The sequence below is a fragment of the Convolutriloba macropyga genome, chromosome 4 (assembly GCF_964194025.1).
Source record: "Convolutriloba macropyga chromosome 4, txConMacr16.3, whole genome shotgun sequence".
NCBI lineage: Eukaryota > Metazoa > Xenacoelomorpha > Acoela > Convolutidae > Convolutriloba > Convolutriloba macropyga.
In genome coordinates, this window is record NC_134471.1 from 25,307,470 (window position 1) to 25,324,608 (window position 17,139).

The 17,139-nt window shown below is 34.1% G+C and overlaps 2 protein-coding genes across 3 annotated transcripts in view; both read right to left on the bottom strand.

The window, feature by feature from the left end:
- LOC142337547 (ras-related protein ORAB-1-like) overlaps window positions 1–17,139 on the bottom strand; it is a 555,140-nt gene that overhangs the window by 439,726 nt on the left and 98,275 nt on the right. The gene's annotated exons all lie outside the window — the stretch shown is intronic.
- LOC142337545 (uncharacterized) overlaps window positions 12,935–17,139 on the bottom strand; it is a 47,330-nt gene continuing 43,125 nt past the window's right edge. Inside the window, exon 6 of the mRNA XM_075386844.1 lies at window positions 12,935–13,319. Coding sequence (XP_075242959.1) covers window positions 13,021–13,319 — 299 coding nt within the window. The 3' untranslated portion in view covers window positions 12,935–13,020. The remainder of the gene's footprint in view (window positions 13,320–17,139) is intronic.

The following is a 17,139-nucleotide window of genomic DNA, read 5'->3' on the forward strand; positions in this document are numbered from 1 at the left end:
GATAGAATTTAGCCGCTAATATTTTCAACAATGCATTAAGTGTTTGAAGTTTTTTCGAAGATATAAAAAACGCTGAAGCTATGTTGTATACGTTAACTCAGTAATTTTCAACTCAATGTTAATTTCTTAATTAACAATTAAGAAATCCATGGTATGGTATATCAAGTGGTACCTAATTAATTAAATCAATGTAGGGTTTTATTGTTTAGCGAACCAGTCTAATTTTTAGGAGTTTTTTTGATATGTTCTTTTTTTGAAGTGCAACTTTTTTTATACTTTATTCAAAAATTGCTTGCTTCAAAAATTCTATAGTGTGTACCTTAATGGAAACAAACACTTTTCAACGTACCTACTTTATCAAAAAAAACAGGTTTTACAGTATATAGTTGTTTTCGTATGTTTATTCAGAGCCACCTGTTGTTTCAGTTGTCAGGAATTACACAAATTTTCCGAATCCCTACGTTTCAAAAACTTGTATAGACAGAAAACTGCTGGGATAGCTTGCCAGAAGGACAATGCGTTTGTTGAGTTTCATATTAACCTTAGCTTTGGCTCAGGATGTGTTCAAAGCTGAGACTGTAATTGTGAACTTGCTATGCATCAAAAGTTTAGCACTACATGATCTTGCAATTTTTGTTATATTAACTTCTTCCTAATTTGTTAAATTTCATTTGGTCCTTGTTTATCTGAAGAAAATTAAAAACGAATCAACCTCATGAAACATTCTTGCACAAACTCGTTGCGCAGTCTTGTTGCATTCTTGCAGAGTCTTGTCGCATTTGAGAGCTCAAACAAAAACATTAAATTTAGGTGTTTAGCTGAACAAATTTTGTTTGTTTTCAGCATCTGTTTACACTCAATGGGCACCAAATGGTTCCAGAGAAGTACTTCTCGCGGAATTTGAAACAAAATTCTTCTTTATTAGTGTTCAAAACACAACCGGAGACAGTATGGCTTTGGATAAGCAAGTAGAATAAAAATGTGAAAAATGGTCGATCACTTTACCTAAAAGTTCAACCATTGTGTTCGATTTCGAGTTTGTGATCTAAACAGTTTTCAAGGATAATTAACTTTTAAGAAAAAGGCTTCTTTCTTAGTATTCAAAACTCAGAGGCGGCATGGATTTCGATAATCAAGTTTATTAAAATGGTGATTTTGGTCGATTGCTCCACAGAAAAATGGAAGTCTTGAGTTTGTGTTTGAATTTTTGATCTAAAAACACTATTCAAGGATAATTGACTTTGAAGAAAGACTACTTTTAGTATTAAAAACACAATAATAGGTGACCGCTTAACTTTGAATTACCAAATATAATAAAATGTGAAAACTTGGCCTATCCCTCTAATTTAAAGTCAAAGTTTGAGTTTGAGTTTGAGTTTGTGATCTAAAAATAGTATTCAAGGGATAATTACGTCATAATAGTTGTTATGTTATATAATTGTGAACGCAAAACATTTGAAATACGTTCTCACAATCTATTTAGACTACAGCTATATATGTGTCAAAGAAGTGAAGGAGACCTTCTGGTTTTACTAAGCTTTTTGATATAATTTACTATATTATATAGACTATATTCACATGGTATGTTATGCAATCTTTACTGCACGACTTCTGCAAGCATTCTAAGCTGATGAGTATAATTTTGCATTGTTCTAAAGAAAAAAACAGAAAAAACACATGATTTTCCTGGTGCTAGGAAAATCGGCGGACAGGTCGTTTAGCCGACAAGGAAAAAATGAGAAATTTAGACGACAGTTTTTATCATAATTGGTAATAAAAGTCTAATTGGTTTATAAATCAGTAGTTCGGTTGTGATAGATTCATATCAACTCCCACAGAACGTTGAGGCATGACCATGGCCCGCGAGGCATGGCCAGATGCGGTTAAATGCAGTCCAACCACGTAAAGCCCTCCGTTACACTAGTTGATGAAAAAACTAAGGTATACTTGTCCGCTTACAGAATAGTGTTTTAAATTGGCCAATCACAGCTTCAGAATAAGATTTATTGCTCATTTTACTTAAATTGTTGGTAAAATTGTTCATTTTTTGGTGTGTTGACATATTTTACCAGTAATTTTCGAAAAGATAGGTCAGTGCAACTCTTTAATTGATTAAATTTCTCTGAAGAATATTCGGCTAATGAACATTAAATATTGTAAAATAACTAATGTGGAGATACCTTTAAGTCATGGCCACATTAAGTAACAGTTAACACAACTAATTTTGATTTTTGCTATCATAAAAACCGACAACACAGACAGTAGAAATCAGATTAGGAGCTTCGATACCATAGTCAAACTGACAAGTATACTTCTACATTCATTTGGCCGATTTGGAAAATTTTCAGTGTTTAAACCCTGTAACCCATAGTGCATCAAGTTCAAAGTTTAAGGTATTCAAAATTTTTGGAAATTAGTGTTTCATGTGGTAATATTGTATTATAATACTAGTATTCTTGGCTTTGTGTACTTCGTTTTGATGTTATCTTTCCGAAAGGTTTCTATGTTTTCAAACGTTTGTTGTTATGGATCCTATGAAGAGTCGATTTTGAGTTCTTTCAACTGAGTGAAAAACAAAAAACAACTGTCAAAAGGCAAATCCTGATTATAGAGGCAATTGAGCTAATATGATTTCCAGATTTTTTAATGCAGTATTTTAATTTCCTCTGAGCTTAAAAAATGTGAGAAATAAGTAAAAATGTCTCTTGGAAAAAATCTCCAGGTGGAATTTTACTACTGCGTGTTTTGCTTATTGCCACTATTGTCAATAGAGACCATTGTAATTTAACATGATTTTTATCCTCATAAAAATTTGTAGCCTCTACAGCAATAAATGGTTGAATCATTATGTACATGAAAAAGTTGTTTTTCACGAGTAATCATATAGCAAAACCTTAATTTTCAATAAAGCTTTATTGATCGGCAATTTACGCTATGAAAATGAATCAGCCGTCTCACAGGTAGTATGAAAATATTTTTTTTTCATGGCGCTCAAAAAAAAGGAAACCTCTAACAGAACTGCAAAATTAACAACGGTAAGAAAAGAAACGCTTTTTAATGTCAACTTTGCTTTTAATTTGAAAGACCTAATATAAAACATTGTCTAGCTGAAATAAAAAAGACTTAGATTGTGCAAAGCAAAAATTTATAAGATATCCTTGTCAAACAAATATTTATGTACAAGCTGATCTTTCATTACTCCTTTAACAAATTTATTTTTTACGACCTCAATAGTTTGCCTTGAGAAAACTCATAGGAGAACGGAGAAGTATTCACTTCTTGCATCTATTGGAAATTTCGCTCTGATACGTTAAATGCTTACTATTCATGATACCATAGCTTTATGGATTATAGAAGTTTTAAGTTCGCGTTAATGAATACGTAGGTTTTGAATATTTATGAGTTACTTGAATAACATACTGAAATACTTCAAATTGACACATAGCTCTAAAAGCTACTGAAAGAATTCTGTGAAAACCAAATGTTCTAAGACAAACACAAGTTGTTACACATGTATACAGAAAACAGTAGTGCATACTTACGTCTATGGTTCAAATTGAGCCTTTGAGCAAAAAATGTTTGTTATCTACTAACGTTAGCAGGGGAACTTCTTATCGTTCCTTACAATAAACCACGTCAATGCTATGCAAAATCAAAAGTATTATACAAATGACTTAATACTAAACGTACAAGTTAACGTTATTTTGCTTAAATTGAGCACAGATGGGGGTCGAAATGTACTCCCAAATAAAGAATTGCAAGCCTATGTATTCACTTTCTATTTATCACAATTTTGCTGCAACACAGTAGAGTACATGTATATATACGCCTTCTTGATCAGAGACAAGAGAATACTTAAGCAAACTAATAAAAGTGCTTTTAGCCGAAAATATTATGCAAAAATTTTGCAGAGAAGACTGAACTTCTCATACGCACAGTGCAATTCTTCAGCTTTATACGTAGCAATCAGATCAAAACCTTGAGATGTTAATGTCTGAGGTACATAGGAGAAACTTCAATTCTTTTTACAACTGAAAAAGAATAAGAATTAGTCTAACTGATTTAACAACTGAGTTCTCCTCGAAATGTTAACAGGTCTTCATTGGAAACTATTTGGCTAATTAGGCTAATAGAACGAGTGCTAACATCCCAGCGAACGGCTTATATTTACTTTTAACTGAATGAATTGCTTCTCAAATTAATATTTTAGCGTTTTCATTCTTGACTTGTATGTCATTCAATTAGTGTATGCCAAAACCCAAACTCAACTGCCGGTTTATAACCTATAATGTATCATATCCTAACGCAATTTGAAGGCTCATTTCAGCGCACAATTGTCTATCAAACTCGTTATGAAAACAATATTGCCTTCATACAACAAAGGAAGGGCAGCTCAATTTCAAGCTGGACTACCTTCGATCATTGTCTCATACCCAAAAAATTTATTGACTTTGTTTCTACATTACCTAATATAACCGAAGAGGAAGACTTTATCAACAACTCAACCCCCTCAGAAACGGGAGTAACTTCTCAGAATATACCTAATCCTTTGACTTCTGACATATGGTCACTTCCTATGGACATAAAGAGGATCTTGCGCAGTTATGATTTCGAAAGTATGCCACTCTTCAGGAGCCATGAAGAATATTGCGCTGCTTTAGAAGGTTTGGAAAATACGTGGAAAAAGCTCGAATCATGCAGAATTGAAACAAAAATAACCACCATTCACGATAAAATTGATCATACAACATCATCCACACCCGATGATAACAGAAAGACTGTGATATCTTCCATCTTAGAACGATTCCCTAGTCTTCTTGAAGAAAACTCGAAAATTGAAGAAAACTTCCAGAAACTTAGCACTGAGCCATCGGCTAACAATGCTCTACAAAAGAGGAGCCAATCTCGTGTTGTTGGAGGATGTGTAATTCACAGTGGAAATTTTCCAAAAAGAATGAGATTCGATGAAAATGTGAGGTGTTCATGCGACAATAACAACTAGAACTGAAAAATTCTTGTTGATTAAAGCTTATGAACTAGACGTTGGTATCCAGTATTTTCCATTTATAACCTGTTACTTTGAAATGCTGTGCTTTATTTAAATCCGTTGTGTATGCTTATTATCCAAATTTTAGTAGTTGAAAAACCACTCCTTTAAACTAAAGTATGTTGGTTGAACATTATCCACGTCAGAGAAACAGGAAACAGGCTTCAACCTGTTTAAAGAACTAGAAAGTCAGAAGTTTGTTGTAGAGTAGGATCCCCAAACCGTAGATTATCGTTCTGAAATGTTGAAATGGATACGCGCAAGAGTCGACGTTATAAAGAGCTGACGTTAGAAAACGCCGCAACTTGTTTTGATATAAGTAGAGCCGAAACCAAAAAGTTGCCCTTAATTACCCTAAATTGTTAATTGATTATTAAAAAGTACCTGAGTGGGTTAATTGGTCTCATGTTCGGTTATGATAGTTTCATATCAAATCCCAACAGCCGCTGAGGCATGGCCATGGTCCGCGATGATTTCAAGATAATTATTTTTTTAAAAATTTGCTTTCAGTGTCTTATACTAGAAGATACTAAATATTATTTTTTCCAATACTCGAATGTAGTAGTCTCATTTAAGAGCCAAATTAATTTGTCGCAAAATTTACCGTAAATTATCAACTTATAATTTAAATAAAATGTCGGTTCCGTTGAATCGGCTCTTTTCACTTCGGCTCTCTTACAAGTCACGGGTTGAAACAAAAAATTCAACCTGACCACTCGCTTTTTATGAATAAAAAAAACCTATATTGTGAGAAGTTCAGTCTTCTCTGCAAAATTGTTGCATAATATTTTCGGCTAAAAGCACTTTTATTAGTTTGCTTAAGTATTCTCTTGTCTCTGATCAAGAAGGCGTATATATACATGTACTCTACTGTGTTGCAGCAAAACTTGTGATAAATAGAGAGTGAGTACATAGGCTTGCAATTCTTTATTTGGGAGTACATTTCGACCCCCCACTGTGCTGAATTTAAACAAAATAACGTTTACTTATATAAAGCAATGGAAAAAGCAATGGACAAATCAAATACATTTAAACTCAACTATTGGCCTTATTGTTTGATTTTCACGGTTACAATTGCTTCTAGTTTATATAGTAACTGGTTCTATGTCGTACGCTTAGTATTAAGTCATTTGTATAATACTTTTGATTTTGCATAGTATTGACGTGGTTTATTGTTAGGAACGATAAGAAGTTCCCCTGCTAACGTTAGTAGATAACAAAAATGTTTTGCTCAAAGGCTTAATTTGAACCATAGACGTAAGTATGCACTACTGTTTTCTGTATACATGTGTAACAACTTGTGTTTGTCTTAGAACATTTGGTTTTCACAGAATTCCTTCAGTAGCTTTTAGAGCTATGTGTCAATTTGAAGTATTTCAGTATGTTATTCAAGTAACTCATAAATATTCAAAACCTACGTATTCATTAACGCGAACTTAAAACTTCTATAATCCATAAAGCTATGGTATCATGAATAGTAAGCATTTAACGTATCAGAGCGAAATTTCCAATAGATGCAAGAAGTGAATACTTCTCCGTTCTCCTATGAGTTTTCTCAAGGCAAACTATTGAGGTCGTAAAAAATAAATTTGTTAAAGGAGTAATGAAAGATCAGCTTGTACATAAATATTTGTTTGACAAGGATATCTTATAAATTTTTGCTTTGCACAATCTAAGTCTTTTTTATTTCAGCTAGACATTGTTTTATATTAGGTCTTTCAAATTAAAAGCAAAGTTGACATTAAAAAGCGTTTCTTTTCTTACCGTTGTTAATTTTGCAGTTCTGTTAGAGGTTTCCTTTTTTTTGAGCGCCATGAAAAAAAAATATTTTCATACTACCTGTGAGACGGCTGATTCATTTTCATAGCGTAAATTGCCGATCAATAAAGCATTATTGAAAATTAAGGTTTTGCTATATGATTACTCGTGAAAAACAACTTTTCCATGTACATAATAATTCAACCATTTATTATTATAGAGGCTACAAATTTTCATGAGGATAAAAATCATGTTAAATTACAATGGTCTCTATTGACAATAGTGGCAATAAGCAAAACACGCAGTAGTAAAATTCCACCTGGAGATTTTTTCCAAGAGACATTTTTACTTATTTCTCACATTTTTTAAGCTCAGAGGAAATTAAAATACTGCATTAAAAAATCTGGAAATCTTATTAGCTCAATTGCCTCTATAATCAGGATTTGCCTTTTGACAGTTGTTTTTTGTCTTTCACTCAGTTGAAAGAACTCAAATCGACTCTTCATAGGATCCATAACAACAAACGTTTGAAAACATAGAAACCTTTCGGAAAGATAACATCAAAACGAAGTACACAAAGCCAAGAATACTAGTATTATAATACAATATTACCACATGAAACACTAATTTCCAAAAATTTTGAATACCTTAAACTTTGAACTTGATGCACTATGGGTTACAGGGTTTAAACACTGAAAATTTTCCAAATCGGCCAAATGAATGTAGAAGTATACTTGTCAGTTTGACTATGGTATCGAAGCTCCTAATCTGATTTCTACTGTCTGTGTTGTCGGTTTTTATGATAGCAAAAATCAAAATTAGTTGTGTTAACTGTTACTTAATGTGGCCATGACTTAAAGGTATCTCCACATTAGTTATTTTACAATATTTAATGTTCATTAGCCGAATATTCTTCAGAGAAATTTAATCAATTAAAGAGTTGCACTGACCTATCTTTTCGAAAATTACTGGTAAAATATGTCAACACACCAAAAAATGAACAATTTTACCAACAATTTAAGTAAAATGAGCAATAAATCTTATTCTGAAGCTGTGATTGGCCAATTTAAAACACTATTCTGTAAGCGGACAAGTATACCTTAGTTTTTTCATCAACTAGTGTAACGGAGGGCTTTACGTGGTTGGACTGCATTTAACCGCATCTGGCCATGCCTCGCGGGCCATGGTCATGCCTCAACGTTCTGTGGGAGTTGATATGAATCTATCACAACCGAACTACTGATTTATAAACCAATTAGACTTTTATTACCAATTATGATAAAAACTGTCGTCTAAATTTCTCATTTTTTCCTTGTCGGCTAAACGACCTGTCCGCCGATTTTCCTAGCACCAGGAAAATCATGTGTTTTTTCTGTTTTTTTCTTTAGAACAATGCAAAATTATACTCTTCAGCTTAGAATGCTTGCAGAAGTCGTGCAGTAAAGATTGCATAACATACCATGTGAATATAGTCTATATAATATAGTAAATTATATCAAAAAGCTTAGTGAAACCAGAAGGTCTCCTAAGAAAGAAGCCTTTTTCTTAAAAGTTAATTATCCTTGAAAACTGTTTAGATCACAAACTCGAAATCGAACACAATGGTTCAACTTTTAGGTAAAGTGATCGACCATTTTTCACATTTTTATTCTACTTGCTTATCCAAAGCCATACTGTCTCCGGTTGTGTTTTGAACACTAATAAAGAAGAATTTTGTTTCAAATTCCGCGAGAAGTACTTCTCTGGAACCATTTGGTGCCCATTGAGTGTAAACAGATGCTGAAAACAAACAAAATTTGTTCAGCTAAACACCTAAATTTAATGTTTTTGTTTGAGCTCTCAAATGCGACAAGACTCTGCAAGAATGCAACAAGACTGCGCAACGAGTTTGTGCAACAATGTTTCATGAGGTTGATTCGTTTTTAATTTTCTTCAGATAAACAAGGACCAAATGAAATTTAACAAATTAGGAAGAAGTTAATATAACAAAAATTGCAAGATCATGTAGTGCTAAACTTTTGATGCATAGCAAGTTCACAATTACAGTCTCAGCTTTGAACACATCCTGAGCCAAAGCTAAGGTTAATATGAAACTCAACAAACGCATTGTCCTTCTGGCAAGCTATCCCAGCAGTTTTCTGTCTATACAAGTTTTTGAAACGTAGGGATTCGGAAAATTTGTGTAATTCCTGACAACTGAAACAACAGGTGGCTCTGAATAAACATACGAAAACAACTATATACTGTAAAACCTGTTTTTTTTTTGATAATGTAGGTACGTTGAAAAGTGTTTGTTTCCATTAAGGTACACACTATAGAATTTTTGAAGCAAGCAATTTTTGAATAAAGTATAAAAAAAGTTGCACTTCAAAAAAAGAACATATCAAAAAAACTCCTAGAAATTAGACTGGTTCGCTAAACAATAAAACCCTACATTGATTTAATTAATTAAGTACCACTTGATATACCATACCATGGATTTCTTAATTGTTAATTAAGAAATTAACATTGAGTTGAAAATTACTGAGTTAACGTATACAACATAGCTTCAGCGTTTTTTATATCTTCGAAAAAACTTCAAACACTTAATGCATTGTTGAAAATATTAGCGGCTAAATTTTATCGGTCTGTGTCAGTCAGGACACATTACCTTGAGATAGAGAAAAGCTTCTGTTGCTTATGCTCAGCGAGTCTCCTCTAGAGATAAGAATTGTTTTCATTTTTTAGAGAAACAGAAACAGCTTTTTGTAAATAGTTAGTAAACAAATGGTAAAATTTGAAGGTATTAAAAAGAAGTAGTAGTAGTTACTAGTGTAACTTAGAACCAATAAGTAGTTGTAGTAGATATTAATAGAATCTAGTAGTAGTTGTAGGTATTACTAGTAGGTAGCAGTAGTAGTAGTAGTAGGTACTAATTGTAGATAGTAGTTGTAGATAGTAGTAGAAGGCAGTAGCAGTAGTAGGTAGCAGTAGTAGTAGTAGGTACTAATTGTAGATAGAAGTTGTAGATAGTAGTAGTAGGCAGTAGCAGTAGTAGGTAGCAGTAGTGTTGTGTTCAATTCCGAAATGTTCGTCAGGCTTCATAACCCAATATGTTATACAGACTCTGTCGCTTTAAATTTCAAATTCCTTTGGATGTTACTCTTTCCGATGCTCTATCAAATATCGTTACGGTGATGTTATTTTAAAACGTCGACAGAACAATAAGTAATCCAAAATTTTAACACAGGGTTACTGAATGCACAGAAAATTTGATTCAAGAAAGAACAATAATGAACTCATTCGATTTTTATTGGCTTGAGGTGTTCTGATATTTTACTTCCATTGTTTAATAGTTGAGTATATGTATATTCAGTATGCTGGAACCATTTACTGAAGAAGCGATTCGCTTTTGTTTAAGATTTCAGTCAAAGCACGCATTATCCGTTAGTGTTATTCCCAATACGCAAATAAGACTTATTCGCTACTGAAGCTGTTTCTAGCAACCCCCCGCAGATCCAAATCTTGTGTTCTTTCTTGCTTAATTGATCAAGTGGCTAATTAACTTTTAAGAATTTAGCTATTTTTACAGTTCCAGTGGAAACTACTCTTCTTGTACATCATTACACTATTTGTTTGATTCAAGCTCTTGACGAATTCCTATCATTCTAATTTATTTAACTAACACGTTCAGCTGCTCCTGCATATCATAGTTTTTCCACCAAATTTTTCGGTTTTTGACAGAATTTAATCTTTTTACTTAGCTCAATTTATTGTTTATCTCTCAACAATTTATCTCAAATAATTTTTTCCTGTAAATAATCTTGCTCAATCCTAGAAGGGTAGCTGAATGAGTATAGAGAAATTTGTTTTCAAAAAAGCATGCCCAGAACATCAAAAAGTTGTTTTTGTCTTCTGTGTTGCCACATTTTATCATTTTCTTGCCTAGGATTAAAAGACAAAGAGCATGAATTTTTTTTTCGTAAAAAATCTTGATAGTTTTTAATATGGTAGCTAGATAGGTGTAGAAAATTCAGTATTCAACAAAGCATGCTCAGAACATCAAAAACTTGTTGTCGTCTTCGTTTGTGACGTTTTGCTTGCCAATGCTTAATGGGACAGAGTTTAGCTACGCTGAAGGTCAAAATCCGTGTGCAAGATAACATTATTGGATCGTGGAGACAAATAACAACATTCTTCAAGGCAATAAAAATGCCCTCCAGGAACTTATCTCCCACTTCTCTCTATCTCTCTCTCTCTCTCTCTCTATCTCTCATCGGATTGCAAACATATAAATACATAAATACAAACACATTCAGACATATATACATACATTTCACTGTATAGATATAGAAAAACATACACACATAAAACCAAGAACGGCTTCACATATACACACATTTACAATTTCTACCCACAGACATACACTTCAGCTTATACTCATAGAAACATATTACTAAACTTAAGCACAGTTATATTTACTTATAAACAGATATATACTTCATATATACTTTCATTATACACATGAATACGCGTAATTATATAAATAAAACTCTCATTCTTTCGTTTCTTTCAATTGTTCATTCCTACATAAACATTACAATTTTGAACACATGTAAGCAAATATACGTACTTGTTTTGATAGAAACATACATAGTTACACATGTATATAAAAAAAATAAAGCCAAGCTTTCCACGTCACACTGAACATTTGCAAAAGTATTGTCAACAAAAACTGCTTCTGACTGCTCTTTGACTTCTTTCAGACTACTTCAAAAACTGAGTTTTTCATGTCCTATTTGGCTGAACAAAATGAAGTCCACAAAAATCATTTTTGAAAGCTCCTTCATTGCGAAAAATCCATTTCATGCCATTTTAGGGCTTCAAAAAATTTTTGAAATTTTTTTTCAGAAAAATAACGAAATTTTTGTTTGTTTCGACACCCCATACTTCATAGGTGAATAAAGTGAAGTCAACAAAAAATCACTTTTGAGTGCTCTTTTATAGCGCAAAATCCATTTCAGACCATTTTAGGACTCCAAAAAAATTTTAAAATTTTTTTCAAAAAATTCGAAATTTTGATATGTTTCGACCCCTCTACTACTTAGGTGAAAAAAGTGAAGTCAACAAAAAAATCACTTTTGAGTGCTCTTTCATAGCGCAAAATCCATTTCAGACCATTTTAGGACTCCAAAAAAATTTTAAAATTTTTTTCAAAAAATTCGAAATTTTTATATGTTTCGACCCCTATACTACTTTGGTGAAAAAAGTGAAGTCAACAAAAAATCACTTTTGAGTGCTCTTTCATAGCGCAAAATCCATTTCAGACCATTTTAGGACTTTGAAAAACTTTGAAAAATTTTCGAAAAAATTTTTGAAATTTTTTGAAAAATTTTAGGCTTCTGGTGTCTTATATTAGGTTTTTTATGTTTTCACCAAAAAGATTTAGTGAGAGTTCAAAACTTAGGTAACACCTAATTCTATATACAGCGAACATTTCAGCAGCGGATATCTGCCATGTTACTGGAGGGCGGGGGGTCCGGACCCCCCCGCTCCAGTAACATGGCAGATATGGATACTACTAACACTTCAGTAAAAAAAAATGAACAAAATTTAAAAAAGTTGTCGAAAATTTGGTCAAAATTACCGAAATTGTGAATAGATACAGCTGAATTACGTCACATTTTCACAAAACTTTGAACCTCGATAACTCCCTCTAGAAAGCAAAAATTGAAAAAATCTTTAATTCCATATTCTACGCTGGACGGGATTTTTAATGATACCACTCACATTTCTCTGCGATTATTATATCGATCGGCCAAATTTGACTGAACAAAAAATACCCATTTGAGTATATAGTTCCTCCCCCACTAAAGTGGGTCGGAACAAAAATAGGTCTCGCGATTGCTGAGCGATTAATAGAAAGACCATTTGCCAAGAAAACACCCGCATTGAAATTATAGTTATAACATAGCATCAAACGATCGTGCTTCCGATTGTTTTGTAACAGTCATGTAACAAGTCATGTAACAGTCAAGTCATGTAACATTCTATACGGCTACTGCAGAGGTTGGAGTCATCACAGCTAAATTAATCTACGAGATTAATCTATTTGTGATGAAATAACATATTTGTGGAATCTCAAAAGAATATTGACAAACATTGTATTTTTGTTAGAAAATTGGCAACTGATGACGTATAATTTGAATAATTTATTTGCATTAATTAATAATTGGTTACTCGAGTAAGAAGCAGTTTTTGTATCTCGCAGATGCAGTAGAACTAGAGCTACCATGATTGTGCGTTGTCTGGTTACTCTTAACGTAACAGTCCAACTCGTCAGTCTCTAACCCAGAGTCTCCGCCACTTTCACTGTCTTCAGGGAATGGATAAACGACCACTGCGTTTATAAATGGATCACGCAGTACTCGCTCAGAAACGGCTATTTGTGCACATTCATCAATGTCCTTAACATGCCCATAGTCGTAGAAGTTTCCATTTCCGAAGCCAAAGCCACACTTTCCAAGCTGAGTCTCTGAAATCGAGATACAAATGTCAAAAAAATTGCCAATATTCAAAGATTCATGTAATGCCAAACACATCGTGCAAAAGCTGTTTAGTTTGCTTCGAATTTTCAATTTTTCGAATTTTAATGCAATTTATCTTTCTCACATTTCAAAACATGAGAACTAATTATCATTTTGTTCCAGACAAGATTTGGCTTTACTGTGGTATTCTGGAACAAGGTGTGTGGCGTCGAAATTTCTTGATTTTCAGGAACTTTCCAGAACCTGGCAGGAATTTCCTGTTGACCATTTATCATCCGGTCATTTTGAATTTCCAGACGCGATCCAATAGAAGCTTTTATATGTGCCTCATACGTAGAAAGCATATAGAGCTAGAATTCGCAGACAGTTCTTTGAAATATTAGAAACTACTTAATGGCGACATTTCCTGATGTTAGATATTTTGTTCTTGGATATATTGGAGTTTGCCGAAACTAAAAAAAAACAGTGCAATGAGATGTTAGGTAGCTCTTGTAAAAATGCTTTCTCCAACTTCACACTCGGTATACTATGATGTGTCAAGTAAGAAGCAGCTTTTTGGCTCGTCTGTACACAAATTTCTTCCGAAGCATTTCAGCTCAGAAAAGTTTTACTCAAGTTGTCCAATTTCGTTTTACGCTAAATTGGTCAATTTTTGCAAATGTTATGTATTTCTCCCGCCTACTCTTTCTGTCATGTTTTCTTCACCTTCAGGATAAACAATTCAAAGCTATGTTGCTTTTAAATTAGCGAGAATTTCTTCCGAAAAAGTTGTTTTCGTTAGTCAAATGATTAAATGGTTCATCAAAATAATCAAACCTCACGGTTGTGGAATTTAAGCACTAAACAGCCGAAAACGCCATTTTGTTTTCCGTTACCCTAATCTATTTTTGTGATAAAGTTAGGGTATTGCTGTCATTCTTTCAATTGTTGAGACATGAAACCAAAAAGTGATCTGATTTAGTATCTAAATTAAAATTGATCGTTCAGAAAAATTTTAAAACTTGAATAGAATGCAAATTTATTCTAATTGGTAAGCGGTTTTTTAGGGTTCTTTTGAAGGTTGCGACAGCCACAGAGCATTAAGTAAGATGAGAGCCTGGAAGCATTTTGTACATTTTTAGCGTACTCAAATATTTATGTTTTGTTGCTTGCTGCTCAAAATGTTTTTTTTTGTTCCCAACTTTCCCCAACTATTGATGGCTGTAAACAGATAAAATTTCAATGATACTCATAGAAAATACGTCCATCGCAATTAAACGATGAAGATCTGTCGCTAGAAGCTGAGGCTACCCGTGGTTTAACTGTAAACAGCAGTCATATAATTGGTACTCATCTGTAGGAATTACAAAATGGACAACTTACGTTATTTTTTTGAAACCACAGTAACATTTCAATTTAAAATTCTTTCACTGTTTTAACGGATAATAAACCGACTAGCGTCGGACAAATGGCTTTCGAACGACAGGCAGAGCGATTTCAGAGCGGGCTCTAGCATAGAGAATCTTTTTAAGCAAAAAGTTCCAATCAAGTAGGGGTTAAAACCCCCCGACCTCCGAAGCAATACCCACTTGGCTAACAGTGCCTCGCTTTATTGTATCTTACAATCGCTTTTGTTTTCGCGACAGAATTAATTTCTGAAAGATTAATTTAGAACAAAACGATCAAGAAAATATTTTCCAAAAAAGTCATATGTTGACATTTGTCACTGACATGACTTCTTTTGTCGAAAACGAACGGAAGTGATTTTCGACACGAGCCACACAACAAAATTACTCGTGTTTAACGAGATACCGATTTCATCGATTGAACTACACACGTTCACAGATTCATCCGAGTTAGCATTATCAGCAGTCAGTTATCTACGAATTGAACACATTGACGAATCCGTCTCAGTCGCATTTGTGATTGGTAAAGCAAGAGTCGCGCCAATAAAACCGATGACGATTCCTAATTTGGAATTACAGGCTGCGGTATATGGTGCTCAACTAGCTCAATTTGTCAAAGATGAGATGGATATAGAAATCCATAAACAAGTTTTTTGGTCTGATAGTACGACCGTTTTGTATTGGCTACGGACTCCTGAGATTCGTCATCGGATCTTCATTGCTATCAGACTAGCCAAAATTTTAGACGTTTCCTCTGCCCAAGATTGGTTCTACATTTCGTCACCAGAAATCCCGCTGACGATGGTACCCGAGGCTACAACGTTCACCAGATGAATGTCAACTCACGTTGGCTATTAGGCCCACCCTTTTTGTCTCAAAATAAAAACACGTGGCCGAAATAAGATTTCCTTTCTGCTCAACATGTTATTATAATGGCAGATGCAATAAAAAAACTGAAATGCCAAATTGACATATCGCGTTTCAGCAACTGGAATCGTTTACTTAGAGTTGCAGCGCTTTGCTTCTTCTTTGCAGATAAATGCAGAAAAAAGGAATCCATTTTGTCACTAGCACACTATACAAAAGCGTACAATTACTTGATAAGAAAGTGCCCAGCATCAAGATTTTAAATCGGAAATTTCGAACTTAGAAAAGGTATTGCAGTATCATCTACCAGTAGAATTGTATCATTATCACCATTCGTCGATCATAACCAGCACTTGCGTGCTCGAGGACGGTTGTCTAAAGCATTGAGACTAGAAACTGCGCGCTTCTCGTTGATCCTAGATGGAAATAATCAGAGTGTTAGACTAATGGTTAAACATTTTCACCAAACAAACATGCATTGTGGCACAGAACAAACTAGAAGTTTATTAATGGAGACTTCGTAGGACCCTTTCCAGTTAAAGAACATGGAAGAAACATAGGCCTAGATACATACTCCTCTTCACGTGCTTAGTAGTACGCGCTGTCCATCTAGAAGTTGCTGTCGACTTGACAACAGATTCAACAATCAATTGCATCCGTCGCTTTATCAGCCGTAGAGGAAAACCAAAAAGTTCTTTTCCGATTGTGGAAAATCCTTTGTTGGATCAAATTACTCTTTGCAACCCAGTATTGCAAGCCTTAGAAATTCCCATGATTTTGAAAGTCATTTGCATCTGATGCAGGTCGAAATTGAGTGGGTGTTTAACCCTCTTGCGCCTTCACACTTCGGAAGTTGGGAACGCCTAGTGCAGATATTCAAGTTATCTCTGTACAAAGTAATTGGGTCAAGAACCCTTTCAGATATTTTGTGGACACTGGTATGTGAGATTGAATCCAATATGAATTCTAGACCTCTAACTAATGTCCCGAGTAAAATTAACGATCCTCTGCCTCTCACGCCTAACCACTTTTTACTCGGAAGAGCGTCAGTTAACTACCCTCCTGGTCTTTTCGAAACGCAAAAGGTCACCGTGTCCAGGTCATGGAAATCTGCACAAGAACTGGCCTCGCATTTTTGGAATAGATTTCTTCCCGAATACATCCCTTAGCAACAGACAAGGTCGAAGTGGAACAAAACTTCTGAAAACCTCAAGGTAAATGATTTGGTTTGGCTACTTGAAGACTTCACGCCACGAGGTCTCTGGCCTCTTGCAAAAGTTAAAAATTTATCCCGGTTCAGATGGTGTAGTACGCTCCGTGAAACTGAACACTCCACATGGCGAGAAAGTAAGACCACTCATCAAGCTAAGCAAAGTCTTAATAAACAAATGAGTTATTTTGTGTTCTCGTTCTCACGAGCAGATGTATACTTTAGTTTTCAATAGGAAAAGGTACAGAATTGTAAGTCAAGTCGTCCCCAAAAGTTGATGCAACAAGTTACATTATTGCAAAGTTTCACATCAAATGTCTAAGTTTTGCGATCAATAGTCAAGCA